The sequence below is a fragment of the Orycteropus afer genome, unplaced genomic scaffold, assembly GCF_000298275.1.
Source record: "Orycteropus afer afer isolate SDZICR_OR568_19922 unplaced genomic scaffold, OryAfe1.0 scaffold00354, whole genome shotgun sequence".
NCBI classification, from domain to species: Eukaryota; Metazoa; Chordata; class Mammalia; order Tubulidentata; family Orycteropodidae; genus Orycteropus; species Orycteropus afer.
In genome coordinates, this window is record NW_006921941.1 from 1,815,957 (window position 1) to 1,830,284 (window position 14,328).

The window sequence follows — 14,328 nt, forward strand, 5'->3', positions numbered from 1 at the left end:
GGGTTTGAACCGCCAGCCTTCTGGTGAGCAGTCAAGTGCCTTAGGCACTATGCTACCAGAGCTCCTTGGTATTGCATAGTATTTTGTTTTTTTGTTTCCTGAATGACTGATGCTGTTGAACATCTTTTCATGTACTTGTTGCTACTCTTATATCTTCCTTGGAGAAATATCTATTTATATCTTTTGCCCATTTTTAAGTTGTCTTCTTATTGAGTTATAAGAGTTCTTTGTATTTTCTGGATTTAGTTCATTTATTATATATATGATTTGCAAATGTTTTCTCCCAATCTGCAGCTTCTCATTTTCTATGAATAGTGTCTTTTGAAATGTAAAAGTTTTTAGTTTTGATGAAGATGGCTTTTTATGTATCATGCTTTTGGTGTCATATCCAAGAATTCTTTGCCTAACCAAGGTCACAAATATTTTCTCCTATGTTTTCTTCTAAATGTTTTATAGTTTTAGGTCTTGTATTTAGGTTTATGATCCATTTAAAGTAAATTTTTGTGTACGTTGTGATGTCTAAATTCATCTTTTTGCACGTAGACATCCATTTGTCCCAGCATCATTTGTTAAAAAGACTCTCCTTTCCCCTGTTGAAGGCTCTCTGGTGGTTAAAGCATTTAGCTGCTAACCCAGAGATCAGCAGTTTGAACCCAATAGCCACTCCATGGGTAAAAGATAAGACAGTCTGCTTCCATGAAGATATACAGCCTTGGGAGCCCTGTGGGGCAATTCTAGTCAGAATTGACTCATTGGCAATGGGTTTGGTTTTGGGTTCCCCTGTTGTATGGCCTTGGCACCTTTGTTAAAAATCATTTGACCATAAATGTAAAGATTTACTTCTGGCCTCTTAATTCTGTTCTATTGATCTGTGTATGTAGCCTGATGCCACTATCACACTGTCTTGATTGCTATAGCTTTATAGTCAGTTTTGAAATTGGAAAAATGCCTTCCATCTTTACTCATCTTTTTCAGTAATTTATGGCTATTCTAGATCCTTTGGATTTCCATGTAAATTTATTCAAAAAAAGGCTACTTGGATTTTGATGGGATTGCATGGAGTCTGTAGGCTAATCTGGGGAGAACATCTCGACAATATTGAGTCTTCCAATCTGTGTATATGTTCTCTCTCTCTGTTTATATCCTTAATTTCTCCCAAAAATGATTTGTAGTTTTCAGTGTATAAGCCTTGCACTTCTGTTGTGAAATGTATTACTAAGGACTTTAATCTTTTTTATGCTGTTGTGGATGGGATTGTTTCCTAAATCTCATTTTCAGATTGCTCATTGCTTAGAAGATAGGAATACAATTGATTTTTGTGTATTGATCTTTTGTCCCTTGAGCTTGCTGAGCTTGTTTGACTCTGGTACTGTTTTGTGGATTCCTTAGTATTTTCTTCAGACTGGAACATGTCATTGCAAATAAAAACTATTTTACTTCTTCCTTTCCAATCTAGATTGTTTTATTTCAGAGATATTTTATGTTTTTATTTTTTTTAAATGCCTACATATGTTATTCACAAAATGGTAGCATACTTTGCTTTTGAACTTAATAATCTCTCTTGAAAGTCATTCCTTTTCAGTACCCAGAGTGCTCTCTCCCTGTCTGTGGCTCAAGAGAAACTGGAAGCTGTAGTGAGCCCTTTTTGTGTATGCCTTACCATTTAGTCACATCTTCCCCACTGCCCCCTTTCTGTTCTTGTATAAAACCAAACGCACAGCCGTCAAGTCAATTCTGACTATGCATAGCAACCCCCATTGGGTTTCCAAGGCTGTAAATCTTTACAGAAGTAGGTCACCCCATCTTCCTTCCACAGAGCGGCTGGTGGGTTTGAACCACCGACCTTCTGGTTAGCAGCTAAGTACCCTATCCACTATGCCGCCAGAGCTCCTTATATGCTTTAGTTAACATCATAATAGTATAATAGTTTTATAGTAATTTCTTTTAAAAATTTTTAGTTTTTCAGTTCCTCCCCTCCCCTCACACCCTGGTAACCAACAAAGTTTATGTTAATTTTTTTACAGTTTACAGTCTAAATGATTTAACACTTCTGTAATTTAAAAAATGCAGTTATGTTGTTAAAATTGCACAGAAAGTTGCGGCAGCTCAAGAAGAGACAGCTACAAAAGGAACCAAACCTGGGTCTGCAAACTGAGACTGCGACCCAGAACTTTTTCTACTACATCAGAGTTGCTGCCATTCCACCTGCCTGATGCACAAGGCTCTGTTATTGTCCCTATAAGCCGTCCTCTTGTTTGATTTGGCCTGTTATTCCTGTTATTATCTGGATTCCTGACAGCCATTTAGGCCCTTCTAGATGTGCATTTGGTAGCATAGTGCCTAAGGCACTTGAGTGCTAACCAGATGGCTGGAGGTTCAAACCCACCAGCCACTCCTCGGAAGGAAGGTTGGGCAATCGTACTTCTGTAGTGATACTGCCTCGGAAACCCAGGAAGGGGTCGCTATGAGTTGGGGCCGACTCGATGGCATATAACAACAACAACAACAACAGATGTGCATTGTATGTAAATTCCCCTGCCTTACATATCTCTAAGACATTGATGTAGAATGTTAAGCAGGACTAGCCAAATGCAAACCCAGTACCTGGCACACAGTAGGTGCTTTGTAAATATTTGTTGGGGAATGCAAGATATACCAATCAGTAGAAGCCCCCATCTGTGTAGACAAAAACATTCATGTAAGGTTGGCTCAACTAGTTAGAGTTCTGCCAACTCCCATTATCATTCAACCCATGTAACTCGGTCTCAGCCTCAAAGATGCCATGAGAAACTCTGTCATTTTGTTCAACTCCAGATGTACTCTACTTCACATTCTTGTCCCACCTTACTAAGCCCTGGCTAAAGTGTGCTAATCTTTTCTTTGACCTCCAAAAGCTTGCAAATTACCAGATTGGTGATCCATTCTGGAATTTTACAGGCCATCAGCATTAAACCCACCAGTTTGCAGTATTTACCTTATCTACCGTTCAGGAATTCAGAACATTTCTTGTCTCTAACATAGCTTCTCTTTCCCAAGATTCTGTTAGCTTTTCTTGAGGACCCTGGAATATAGTTCCATGCAAGAGACTGAATTCAGTTCCTCGCCAATGCATCTCACACACAGTAAGCCACCTCCCGTCTGTCAGTAGAGCCTTGCATGTTATTATGATGCTGTACAGACTTCAGACTAAGACAGGCTAAGAAGAAAGGCCTCGTGAGCGAATTCCAGAAGTCAACAAGGAAAACCCTGTGCATCACAATGGTCAGATCTGCAGCCTATCTTGGGGATCGCTCGACACTGACAGCAGCGTATTGTTCCACTGCATGGAGCTGACTCGGCAGCTAACAGCAACAGTTACGGGGAGCACATACGCTGTTTCCTCACCTGACTTGGGCTTCAACTCACCTCTACCAAACTTGCTTAAATAGAAAATCACCTGGCATTTATTCACAATATAGATTCCCAGGCCCCTCCTTAGAGATTCAAATTAATGGTCTTGGGTAGGCACTCTAGGGAAATTTCTATGGTCAAACTTTCTTTGTTCTATATTCAAATCATCATTTTCTAATCCACCAACATTCCACTGTCAATCTGTGGACTTGCCCGTCATTACTCTACTTGCTTTGAAGATAGCTAACAAGGCCTTTTGGGCTCTTTGATTATTTTATTTTGCAGTACTGCACTCATTCAGGACTTCTCATGGGGTCTTCATCCCTTTGTTGTTTGCTTTTATATAAGTATCTGAGTCTGATTGTATCAGAAAGCACATTCTTCAGCTCATTGGTTTCTTTTTACTTTCCCCAGCCCACTTCATTGCTCATCAAAATTATATGCAGGTATTAAGTCAGAATTTCACTCTGAGGACCTGCCTAGCTAATCCTTGGCTAGCACCCTCTTCGGAGTTTTTTTAGGCCCTGGAAGCATACCCCCTGTTTTGTTTCATCATCTTCCACAAGCTCAGTCCTTTAACCAGTTACAACAGCAGACTCCTCCCTACCACAGCTGAACATGCTCACATTGTCGCAAGCTTCCTCACAACTTCATTTCAGCAATTTGAGTTGGATTAGAAAGAGCTCGTGAAGACTTGCAGGTTTTCTTATTCTGTGCTGTTGCTTGCAGGTAAAGATAACAGGATTTCTTTTGTTTTTCAAGGTGGGAAAACATATGATTTCTTCTGACTCTGTTTCATCTTCTGCTAGTAGTTTCTGGAGCTCGAGCCCTACCCTTTGCAGCAAGCAGAATGTACAGATGTTAAACAAGGGTGTCCAAGCGGGTAAGTTACTTGAATTTAAACTCTCCCACTGATAAAGTTCTTAAACATATGAGAAGATACTCAATGAGTGAGAACTCATGATAAAGGAAATGAAAGTTAAAACTATACCCAAATGCCATTTTTACCTATCAGATTTGCAAAAATCCAAGTTTCATAGCAAGTATGTGGGCCAGAGTATAGGGAAATGGGACCCTCATGCATTTTTATACACTCATGAATAATCGATACAACCCTTCAGTTTGGCAATATCTCTCAATTACTTTAACCCAGCAGTTTTGCTTTTCTAATTACAGATATACTGTGCATATGTGGAATTGAACCTACAGATGTATAAAATGATAAGTATCTGCAGAGTTAACCACTGAAGTACTATTTGTCATAGCAGAAGGCTGAAATCAATTTAGATGCCTGTCAGTGGCTGACAGGTCAGGTGGTGGTGGTTGTTACGTGCTGTCGAGTCGGACCCGACTCACAGCAACCTCTCCTTGGGTTTCGAAGGTGGTATCACTACGGAAGTAGATTGCCCAACCTTCCTTCCGAGGAGTGGCTGGTGGGTTTGAACTGCCAGCCTTCTGGTTAGCAGTCAAATGCCTTAGGCACTATGCTACCACAGTAGCTGACTAGTTAAATAAATTACAACCAACCATATAAGGAATTCCTACATAGCAGCATGAATGCTGTCTCTCTCTACTAATATGGAAAGATCCCCAAGATGAATAATAAAGAATAAGAGAGGGACAAAACGTGTATGGCATATTACTACATGTATTTAAAAAAAAAAAAAGAAGAAGAAGAAGAAGCAGGAAGAGAAATTGCTTGAGTATGTGAAAAAAAAATAGAGTTGTGAACTGAGTGAATGGAGAACGAAGTTGGGAAGGAGACATTTCACTTTATGCCTTTCTATACTTTTTGGTACTATAAAACAAAAATAAATAGGTAAACTTCTCCCTTGTTTTTTTTTTTTTTTCCTCCCTTAAGTCTTCTCTTTGCCTCTGTCGACCTTACCTTTACCTGGGTGACTGCCAGTAGGACCATGAGTATTATTACCTGTCTCACTTAGGGTGCAAACTTTTATCTCTCTTCCCATTGAATACCTATTAGTTCTTTCCCTCTAATATCTAAGCTGTCTTAGAAATAAAAACTGTGCTGTGGTCCACTTCCTCGTCACCTCATCTACTTTGCTGAGTACCTTTTGTGTGGTTGCCAGCCACAGTTTTGGAAGATGTTAGAGGCATGCTACTGGACACATGATACTGATAAAAGGTGTATCCTAGCCCAACAAGCCTAAAAACACCGGGACAAACCTATAACCTTACAGAGACCAAACCCACTGTCGTTGAGTCAATTCTGACTCATAGTGACTCTCTAAGACAGGGTAGAACTGTCCCATAGTTTCCAAAGCTATAAATATTTATGGAAGCAGACTGTCACATCTTTCTCCTGCAGAGTAGCTGTTGGATTCAAACTGCCAGGCTTTTGGCTAGCAGCTGAGTGCTTTAGCCACTGTACCAAAAGTCAGGTTTATTGATTCATTGCAATAAGGGAGACCACACACCAGAAGAACTATGGGGCATCTTACCAAACAAAGGAAAAAATAGTAAAGGATCTTAGAAAAGGGTAGAGTTGGGGTGAAAATTAAATTAAATGAAGCCGTGCTTTGGTGGGCTCAGTGGAAAGCAGGATCAACATCAGGTCCAAGCTGCGTAGTAGGCCCATGGTCATGTTTTTTGGGAATCAGTAAAATTAAGATAGGTGTGGAATGTTGCATTAGAAGCCCCTTATCTGAGTTCTGAACTAGGGTTGTAAACAGAGGCTACTTCTCTGCATTAAAATGGTTTAGGTCCTCAATAGAGTAGGATGCTTTGTTTTTATTGGTATAATATCAAATAGCAAAGATTTTGATAGTGTGTTTTAGAGAACAGTATTTCTCAGTGGGTATGGAAACAGTAGTTAAAGAAGGGGGTTGTTAAGACACTTTACACTTACAGCATGCCTTGCGAGAAATACTGTTTCCTGTTAACTTTGTAAGGAGCTCTAGTGGTGTAGTGCCTAAGGGATCGACTGCTAACCAGAAGGTTGGTGGTTCAAACCCACCAACCACTCTGCAGAAGGAAGACTGAACAATCTACTTCTATAAAGATTTACCACCAAGATTTTAAAGATTTAAACCCAAAGAGAGTCACTAAGAGTCGGAATCAACTTGGTGGCAGTTAGTTTGGTTTTTGGTTTGGTTAACTTTGTAGTTGGTTTTATCCATGCTTTCCTCCCAGCATGTATAGGGTGATTTTTACAGTCCAAGCTGGTTTTTACTTTCTCGGGTGTTAGGGATTTTGAACTGAAATGAGACCAGGAAGCACTTAGATTTATCCTCCTAGTTCATTCATTTCCAGTTTGTATGTGAGTCTCCTAGGTCTTAGAAGAGAGAACTGGCAATTTACCAAAATGCCATTTGTTACTGACCACTGCAAAATACTTTTTTATTTACCAAGAAAACCACCTAAGGGTTGTTTCCCTCTTTGAGTCAAAATGTAAATTATTTACTGTTTTGCTTTGGAAAAAAAAAAACATTGTTCCATTTGTATTCCTATACTGATTGATCTGATAGCCTGGAAATCTCAGAACAACTACTCTTATATTGGGAAAAATATAATTCATAGGTCACTCTCTGATTATCAGACTAGTGGTTCACTGCCTTGGCTACACATGAGAATCATCTGAGTTCTTAAATGCCTGAACCACACCCCAAACTAGCAGAATCAAAATCTATACAGGTAGGGGCTGGACATCAGTATTTTTCAAAAGCTCTCTATGTGATTGTAAGATGCGGCCAGAATTGACCATCACGAATATACTGTTCCCTTCCTTCCCTTCCTGCTCTCTCTCCCTCTCTCCCTCTTTTCCTTCCTCTCTCCCACTCCCAGAACACACACACAGGCAGTAGCCTATGTTTTTGAAGCATTAAAATGGTTTCAGTTACTGACTGTAATGAACCTGCCAGCTAAGCCTTAAGGAAACTTCTGTGATCTTTCCCTCAGGTAACTTGGAGATTGTCAGTGGTGTCAGAAAACACACCCGAGATGTTGGGATGACTTTCCCAACTCCAAGTTCCAGCGAGACTAGATTAGAAGAGGACAGTGATGCGAGTTCTTCTCTGTCAGAAGGAAAAAATGAAGAGAAAAGGTTCCTTGCCACTTACCCCTTGGACAAAAAGTTAAGGAAGAGCAAGCCAAATCTCTGTGAAGGTCAGTTTCTAATTCCAGGTTTTGTCACAGAAAAACAAGTGAATTTCAAGGGTTTTTTTGTGGGTTTTTTTTTGTTTTGTTTTTTGTTTTTTTAATATCCAAAGAGTCTTTGTTTCTAAGTGACTCTGTGTGGACACCTACCACAGCCACCACCTTGGCAAATTCTCAAAGTGTCCAGGAGTAACAATTATAGACTCAGACCTGCAGTTAAGCCAGACTCAAGGGCATCCTGGTGACCTCTGACTGCTGACTCCCATAAGAGCCTGTACTATGGTACATGCCTCTGATGAGAGCTCTGTGGACTATAACAAATAAAAAATCTTTTTTTCTTTCTTTCTTTCTTAAACATCTTTCCTATAGGAATGTCATGGTTTATTCCCATTGAAAATTTGAAGTCTGGACCTAAGAAGGAAAATTTCCCCAAATCTTATGGCCCTGGTATCTCTTGGTTTGAGCCAATAACAAACACCAAACCCTGGAGAGAGCCACTGAGGGAAAAAAACTGGCAAGGACAGCAAATGGACTGTCAGGTGTGCCTAGCAGACCCATGCAGAGGGGAATGCATGCACCCACTGAGGCCATTTGTGAGAGCAACCCTACAGGTACAGTGATCATTTCATTTTAGCCATATGTTTAAGGGGAGGAAAAGGGCAAGATGCAAAGAAGTTAAATCTGTGACTTGGCATTCTAAAGGACAGTCATGTGACCCTCATTTCTAGCCGCCAGAGTTCATCTGTTTTCACCATGTAGGAGCTTAATTTCTCATCATTAATCAAGACTGCCTTACTATTAACCATTCTAAATAGTACATCAGCTCCAGTACTGGGGACAAGGCAATCGAGAGGAGGGTTTTGTGACATGGCTTATCAAATCCATAGACACCCTCCTGGGGAATGCCCTGGAGGCCTTGTTTGTGTTAGCCTTGTGTTTGCTCCTCCATTTACATAACTCCTATTCCTGCTTAAAAACTGGGTTTAAAAGGTAATTATCACAGCTACAGATATATCTTAGACATAACCAAACACCTCACAAGATGGTTTAGGACCATAGTCTCATGGAACAACTCAGTTAATTGGCATAATATAGTTCATAAAGTTCTATATCCCAGTGTAGTATCTAGATCTTAAAAGTGAGCAGCCACCTAAGATACAACTGTTGGTCTCTGCTCATCTGGACAAAAGAGAAAAAACAAAAGACTCAGAAGAAAGTAGTCTACAGAACTAATAATCTACATAAACTATGGCCTTCTCTACCCCGAGACCAGAACTAACTGGTGCCAGGCTACCACTAGCAGCCATTCTGATCAGGGCCATAATGGATAGATCCTGATAGAATGGGAGAAAAATGTAGAACAGAACCCAAATTCTTAAAAAGTCCAGACTTACTTGACTGGTTGAGACAAAAGAACTCCCTGACACTATAACCCCAAGATATTCTTTAAACTTTAACCAGAATTATCCCTTGAGATCATGTTAGCTAAATAACAAATGGACTAATGGGAGCTCTGGTAGCATAGTGCCTAAGGCACTGGACTGCTAACCAGAGGGCTGGCAGTTCAAACCCACCAGCAACTCCTCGGAAGGAAGATGGGGCAATCTATTTCCGTAGAGATACCGCCTCGGAAACCCAAGGAGGGGTCGCTATGAGTCGGGTCCGACTCCACGGCACGTAACAACAACAACAAATGAAATAAAGACAATCACCCATGAGTAATGAGCTATACTTTTAAAAATCATCTATATGAAAGCAAATGGTCAGAAATTACTGTAAAGCAGATGAAAAGGTAAGGGTGCAGGAAGTATACTGGAAATGCTACAACCAGGACAAATGAATGAGAACGATGACACATCATGAAAAATGTAATCAATATCTCTGAATAATTTGTATATGAATTGTTAAATGGGAACCTGATTTTCTATGTAAACTTTTGTCTTAAACACAATAAAATACTATTTTCTTAAAAAGGGGACCGAGTCCTGTATTTATAAACCTCTTGAGGCCTAAAGAAAATGTTATTTAAGTTATTTGTTGAAAGGAAATTAAAAATAGCACAGTGGGCTGAGCTCTCCCAGCCACATTTGGGAGAGTTAATTGCTGCAGTCTTAGTTCTTGGCTTATTCCAAAGGCATATCTTTGATCCCTTTGATTTCTGTGCTGAAGCACTCCCCCACAGAGAATTATTAGCCTATTCTTCAGCTGTGGATATTTCAGAAGAAGGCTATCCAACCTGTTGGGATGGTGCTGTTTTCTTAGGCACTTAGAGAGCATTAATGTGAAGGCGGGGGCTTTTCTCCTCCTTAGGAATCGCTTCACCTTCACAGACCTGACTTCATCTCTCGCTCTGGGGAGCGGATAAAGCGCCTGAGGTTGATAGTCCAGGAGAGGAAGCTGCAGAACATGTTGCAGAGTGAGCGGGACGCGCTGTTCGACACCGGGAGAGATGGGCAGCGCTGCCAGGATCACACGTGCCCACTGCCTAGGCAAGGTAACTGCTCACTTGCCTTCAGCTGGATTAGAGGCAAGATCTGCTTCTGTGCTGTGGAGCTCTGCTACTTTAAGTGGACAAAAAGTGACTTTTTGCTTGCGGAGATTCAAATCTCCTTAGGGGAGCCTGCCTCACTTAACATTGAGCACTTTTGAGATCACAGAAAAGCCCTATCACTACATCCTACAAACAGGAGTATGCAGTGAGAAGGCCTTTTTGATAGACCACCTCTATGGCTATAAGTAAGTTGGTTCCTAAATTACAATTTTTTTTCTTTAAAGAAGGGACAGTTCCAAGCTTACCTTCCTCACCAGGTGGCATAAGTAATGATAATGATAGCAACCATTTGTGTAGTTCTTACATCTTTTCCAGACAGTGTTCTCATTTCATGACCACAGTACCTATCCATGGTAGGTACTGTTAATGTCCCTAATTTATAGATGAGAAAACTGAAACAGGGCGATTAAGCATCTTCCCTAAGATCACGTACCTAATAAGTAAAGGATCTGAGATATGGACCAGATTGGCTGGCTTCCAAGTCTATGCTCTTAACAATTACACTCTGTATAGGATTTCAATAAAATAATGTATGAAAACTATAAATACTACCTACTGCTTACATTGCAACATTACCTTTAAACTAATTGGTTTTTTCAGTTCAATCTGGTCTGTTCCACAGAATACTGTGTCTTCAGGGGCCTTAGGCTGCTGGCAATCACCATAGTCTGTCCCTGGCCACGGCCATTGGCTCACCACCCACCACTCCAGCTCCAGGTCGAGGCACAGTGTCCTAGCAACTCCCTGCACAGCTCTTGCAGCACAAAACCCTTCCCTAATAAGTTACTGTCCACTTACAGTCCCTTCCATTCTTGCCTAGGCTTCCTAGCTGCCCAGAAGAACAGAGCTATTGGAAAGAAGGAAATGATTCAGAGATCTAAGCGGTAAGAGGCCACATGGATAAGAGTAGTTATGAAAGTATAAATCAGGCCACCAGGGGGTCAGGAGTGCTGGTTTGCCCCCTCAGTGCCCAGAATAAAGGTATTTTGCTCAACTTAAAAACATGGGGAAATTAGTTGTGAAAGTAGTTTCATAGTTATGGCATTAAAAAATAAAAGAAAAAGGTAGCAAATCATGGTATAAATGACACTTATAGAAAAGAATCACCACTAGTTTGTATGTATTAGGCAGCCGCATCTTTATTCGAAATCTTATTTGAAGTAAATATTTACTTGGGGCCATACCTTTTGCTTAGCAATCCCATTTCTAGGAATTTATCCAGCAGAGTAAGAAATAAAGACACATTAAGCTTTACCAAAAAAGCAAGTTTCACAAATGTCTATACACTACTGCCATACATTTGTGATCTTTAAAAAAGTGGTGGTGGCAGGGCATATGTGTGCATTAGAAAAAAAAACAAAAAACTGACTGCCATTGAGTCATTTCCAACTCTTAGCAACCCCCATTGGCTTTCCGAGGATGTAAATCTTTACAGAAGTAAAGAAGATCACCCAGTCAGCCTTCTGCAGAGCAGCTGATGGGTTTGAACTGCTGACTTTCCAGTTAGCAGTCAAGTGCCTTACCCACCACACCACCAAAGATGCATAAAATATCTCTGGAAATATACCCCCCCCAAAAAAAAAAAAAGAAAAATTAACTGATAATAATGGTTGCTTTGGGGACAAAAATGGCTGAAGTACAGAGTGGGAGACAGACTTCATTTTTCACCCCTTTATACTGTTTGAAATTTGTGCCATTGCATGCATTAGCTGCTTATTATTTAATTAAAAAGTTAGAAGTATACCTATAGGGAGGACACAGGGAAGGGGTGGCTATGGGGAGGAAGTGGGAGGAGAGCCGTTATGTTGAGGGAGACTGCAGTCAATGTCATGAGACAAAGTGTATGTGAACTGCTGTATGGAAGATGAATTTGCTCTGTAAACTTTCACCCAAATCACAATAAAAATTTAAAAAAGAAAAAGAAGAATACCTATATCATATGAGAATGCTATGGAATAACTAATACCTTTTAGGGATTGTTTAGAGACTTGCTTTAATCCCCACTGCCATCAAATCAATTTCAGCTGCTCTGGTGGCATAGTGATTAAAGTATTCAGCTGCTAGGAGCTCTGGTAGCTTATTGCCTAAGGCACTTGACTGCTAACCAGAAGGCTGGAGGTTCAAACCCACCAGCCGCTCCTCGGAAGGAAGGTTGGGCAATATACTTCTGTAGTGATACCGCCTCGGAAACCCAAGGAGGGGTTGTTATGAGTTGGGTCCGACTCAAAGGCACATAAAAAAAACAATAACGACCAAAAGGTTGGCAGTTCAAACCTACTAGCTGCTCTGTGGGAGGGAAGATAAGGCAATCTGCTTCCTTAAAGATTTACATCCTTGGAAACCCTGTGGGGCAGATCTACTCTGTCCTATAGGATCCCTGAGTCAGATGATGATGTTAATGATTTTGTAATCAACATAGTGCTTCTTTAGTAATGATCATTGAAAACAATATATCTTAAGTAATTTAATAATCCCCCTTGAACTTGTCTTTATTGTTTAGTAAACCCTTTTCTTATTAATTCAAAGAATGCTTTAATCCAGTGGCTCTCAAACTGTGGCCTATGGACCTCTGAAGGTCACTGAGATCTTTTCAGGGGCTATACAAGGTCAAAACTATTTCAAAATAATACTATGGTGTTATTTGACTATTTCACTGTGTTGACATTTGCACTGATGATGCAGAACCAATGAAGGGATTGGGGGACAAGTGGCTTCTGGTGCCTTGTACAGTGGTACCAAACTGTACCCAGGAAGCATTGTATTCTTCACAGCCATGTATTAGCAGTGTTAAAAAAAAAAAAAAAAATTCAATTTTACCTAAGAATATCCTTGATGAAGCAAAATTAACTTCATTAAACCTCAACCCTTGAGTCCATGTCTTTTTAGTATACTGGGTGACAGAATGGAAGCACACATTAAGTACTTAGTCATTGTTTGTGTAACGAGCTGAACTAGCTGTCTCTTTCATGGAACATAATTTTCACTTGAAAGATCATTCAAACCTGGGTATATGACAGATATATTCTTGAAAAGGAAGAAGTGAAGCTATCACTTCAAGGAAAACAACCGACAGTATTTGTTGCCAATGAGAAAAAAATAAAATTTTAAGCCAAAAATGAAATTTTGGAAAACTTGGGTCCACCACCATGAGCTTGACAATGCTTAAACTGTCCTGATGAGATCAGTGGTAATGTTAACAAATGTGACCTTTTTTAATATTATGTGAGTAAAATGTGTCAGCATCTGGAAAATCAGCATAACTCAGTGAACTATTATTTTCCAAATGACTATCATGTTGCAAAATTGCCATCATGTTGCAAAATCAGGCATGGATAAAAGATCCATTCAAAGTGGTAGACAGAGTGGTGGACTTTTATATAACAGAGTACAAAAAGTTTGTTGATACAGTTTCAGATTCCACATTGCAACTTTAACAAACTACTAGTCACATTTTGGTGCAATGTCAAAAGAAGATCAACAGTTATCTGAAAAGGCTGTTAAAATATTCCTCTTTTCCAACTACATAACTTTATAAGCTGGATTTTTTTAATGTGTATTTTAAACCAGAACATATTCTTAGGTAAAATATATATAACAACTTTATATAATATGCCATCACTGAGGGCAGAGTACAGCACTAACTGCAGTGATACAGCAAACCTGCCTCAGCTTACCCAAAGCATGAGTGTGTGTGTGTGTGTGTGTGTGTACACACATACATATCAGGAGCTATGGTGGCACAGTGCTTAAAACATTGGGCTGCTAACCTAAATGTTGGCAGTTTGAACCCACCAGCCACTCCCTGAGAGAAAGATGAGGTAGTCTGCTTCCATAAAGATGACAGCCTTTTGGAAACCCTGTTGGGCAGTTCTACTCTGCACTATAGGAGCTCTGGTGTCTTAGTGCTTAAGGCATTTGACTGCTAACCAGAAGGCCGGCAGTTCAAACCCACCAGCCACTCCTCAGAAGGAAAGTTGAGCAATCTACTTCCGTAGTGATACCGCCTCAGAAACCCAGGGAGGGGTCGCTATGAGTCAGATCTGACTTGACAGCAGTGCATTGTGTTTGCATACTCTGCACTATAGGGTTGAGCCGGAATTGACTCAGTGGAAGTGGGTTTTTGGTTTTTTATATATATATATATGCATGTGTGTGTGTGTGTGTGTGTGTATATATATATATATGTATGTACGTATTATGTTTGAGCCCATAACAACTCAAATATAATAACAACTATGAGGAGGGTGCAAGACTGGGCAACATTTCATTCT

The 14,328-nt window shown here is 40.1% G+C and overlaps 1 protein-coding gene across 1 annotated transcript in view; it reads left to right on the forward strand.

Annotated features, from left to right (window-relative positions):
- ALMS1 (ALMS1 centrosome and basal body associated protein) overlaps positions 1–14,328 on the forward strand; it is a 303,819-nt gene that overhangs the window by 284,909 nt on the left and 4,582 nt on the right. Inside the window, exons 18-22 of the mRNA XM_042782512.1 lie at positions 4,153–4,273; positions 7,309–7,515; positions 7,876–8,117; positions 9,817–10,000; positions 10,878–10,941. Of these exons, the coding sequence (XP_042638446.1) occupies positions 4,153–4,273; positions 7,309–7,515; positions 7,876–8,117; positions 9,817–10,000; positions 10,878–10,941 (818 nt within the window). The remainder of the gene's footprint in view (positions 1–4,152; positions 4,274–7,308; positions 7,516–7,875; positions 8,118–9,816; positions 10,001–10,877; positions 10,942–14,328) is intronic.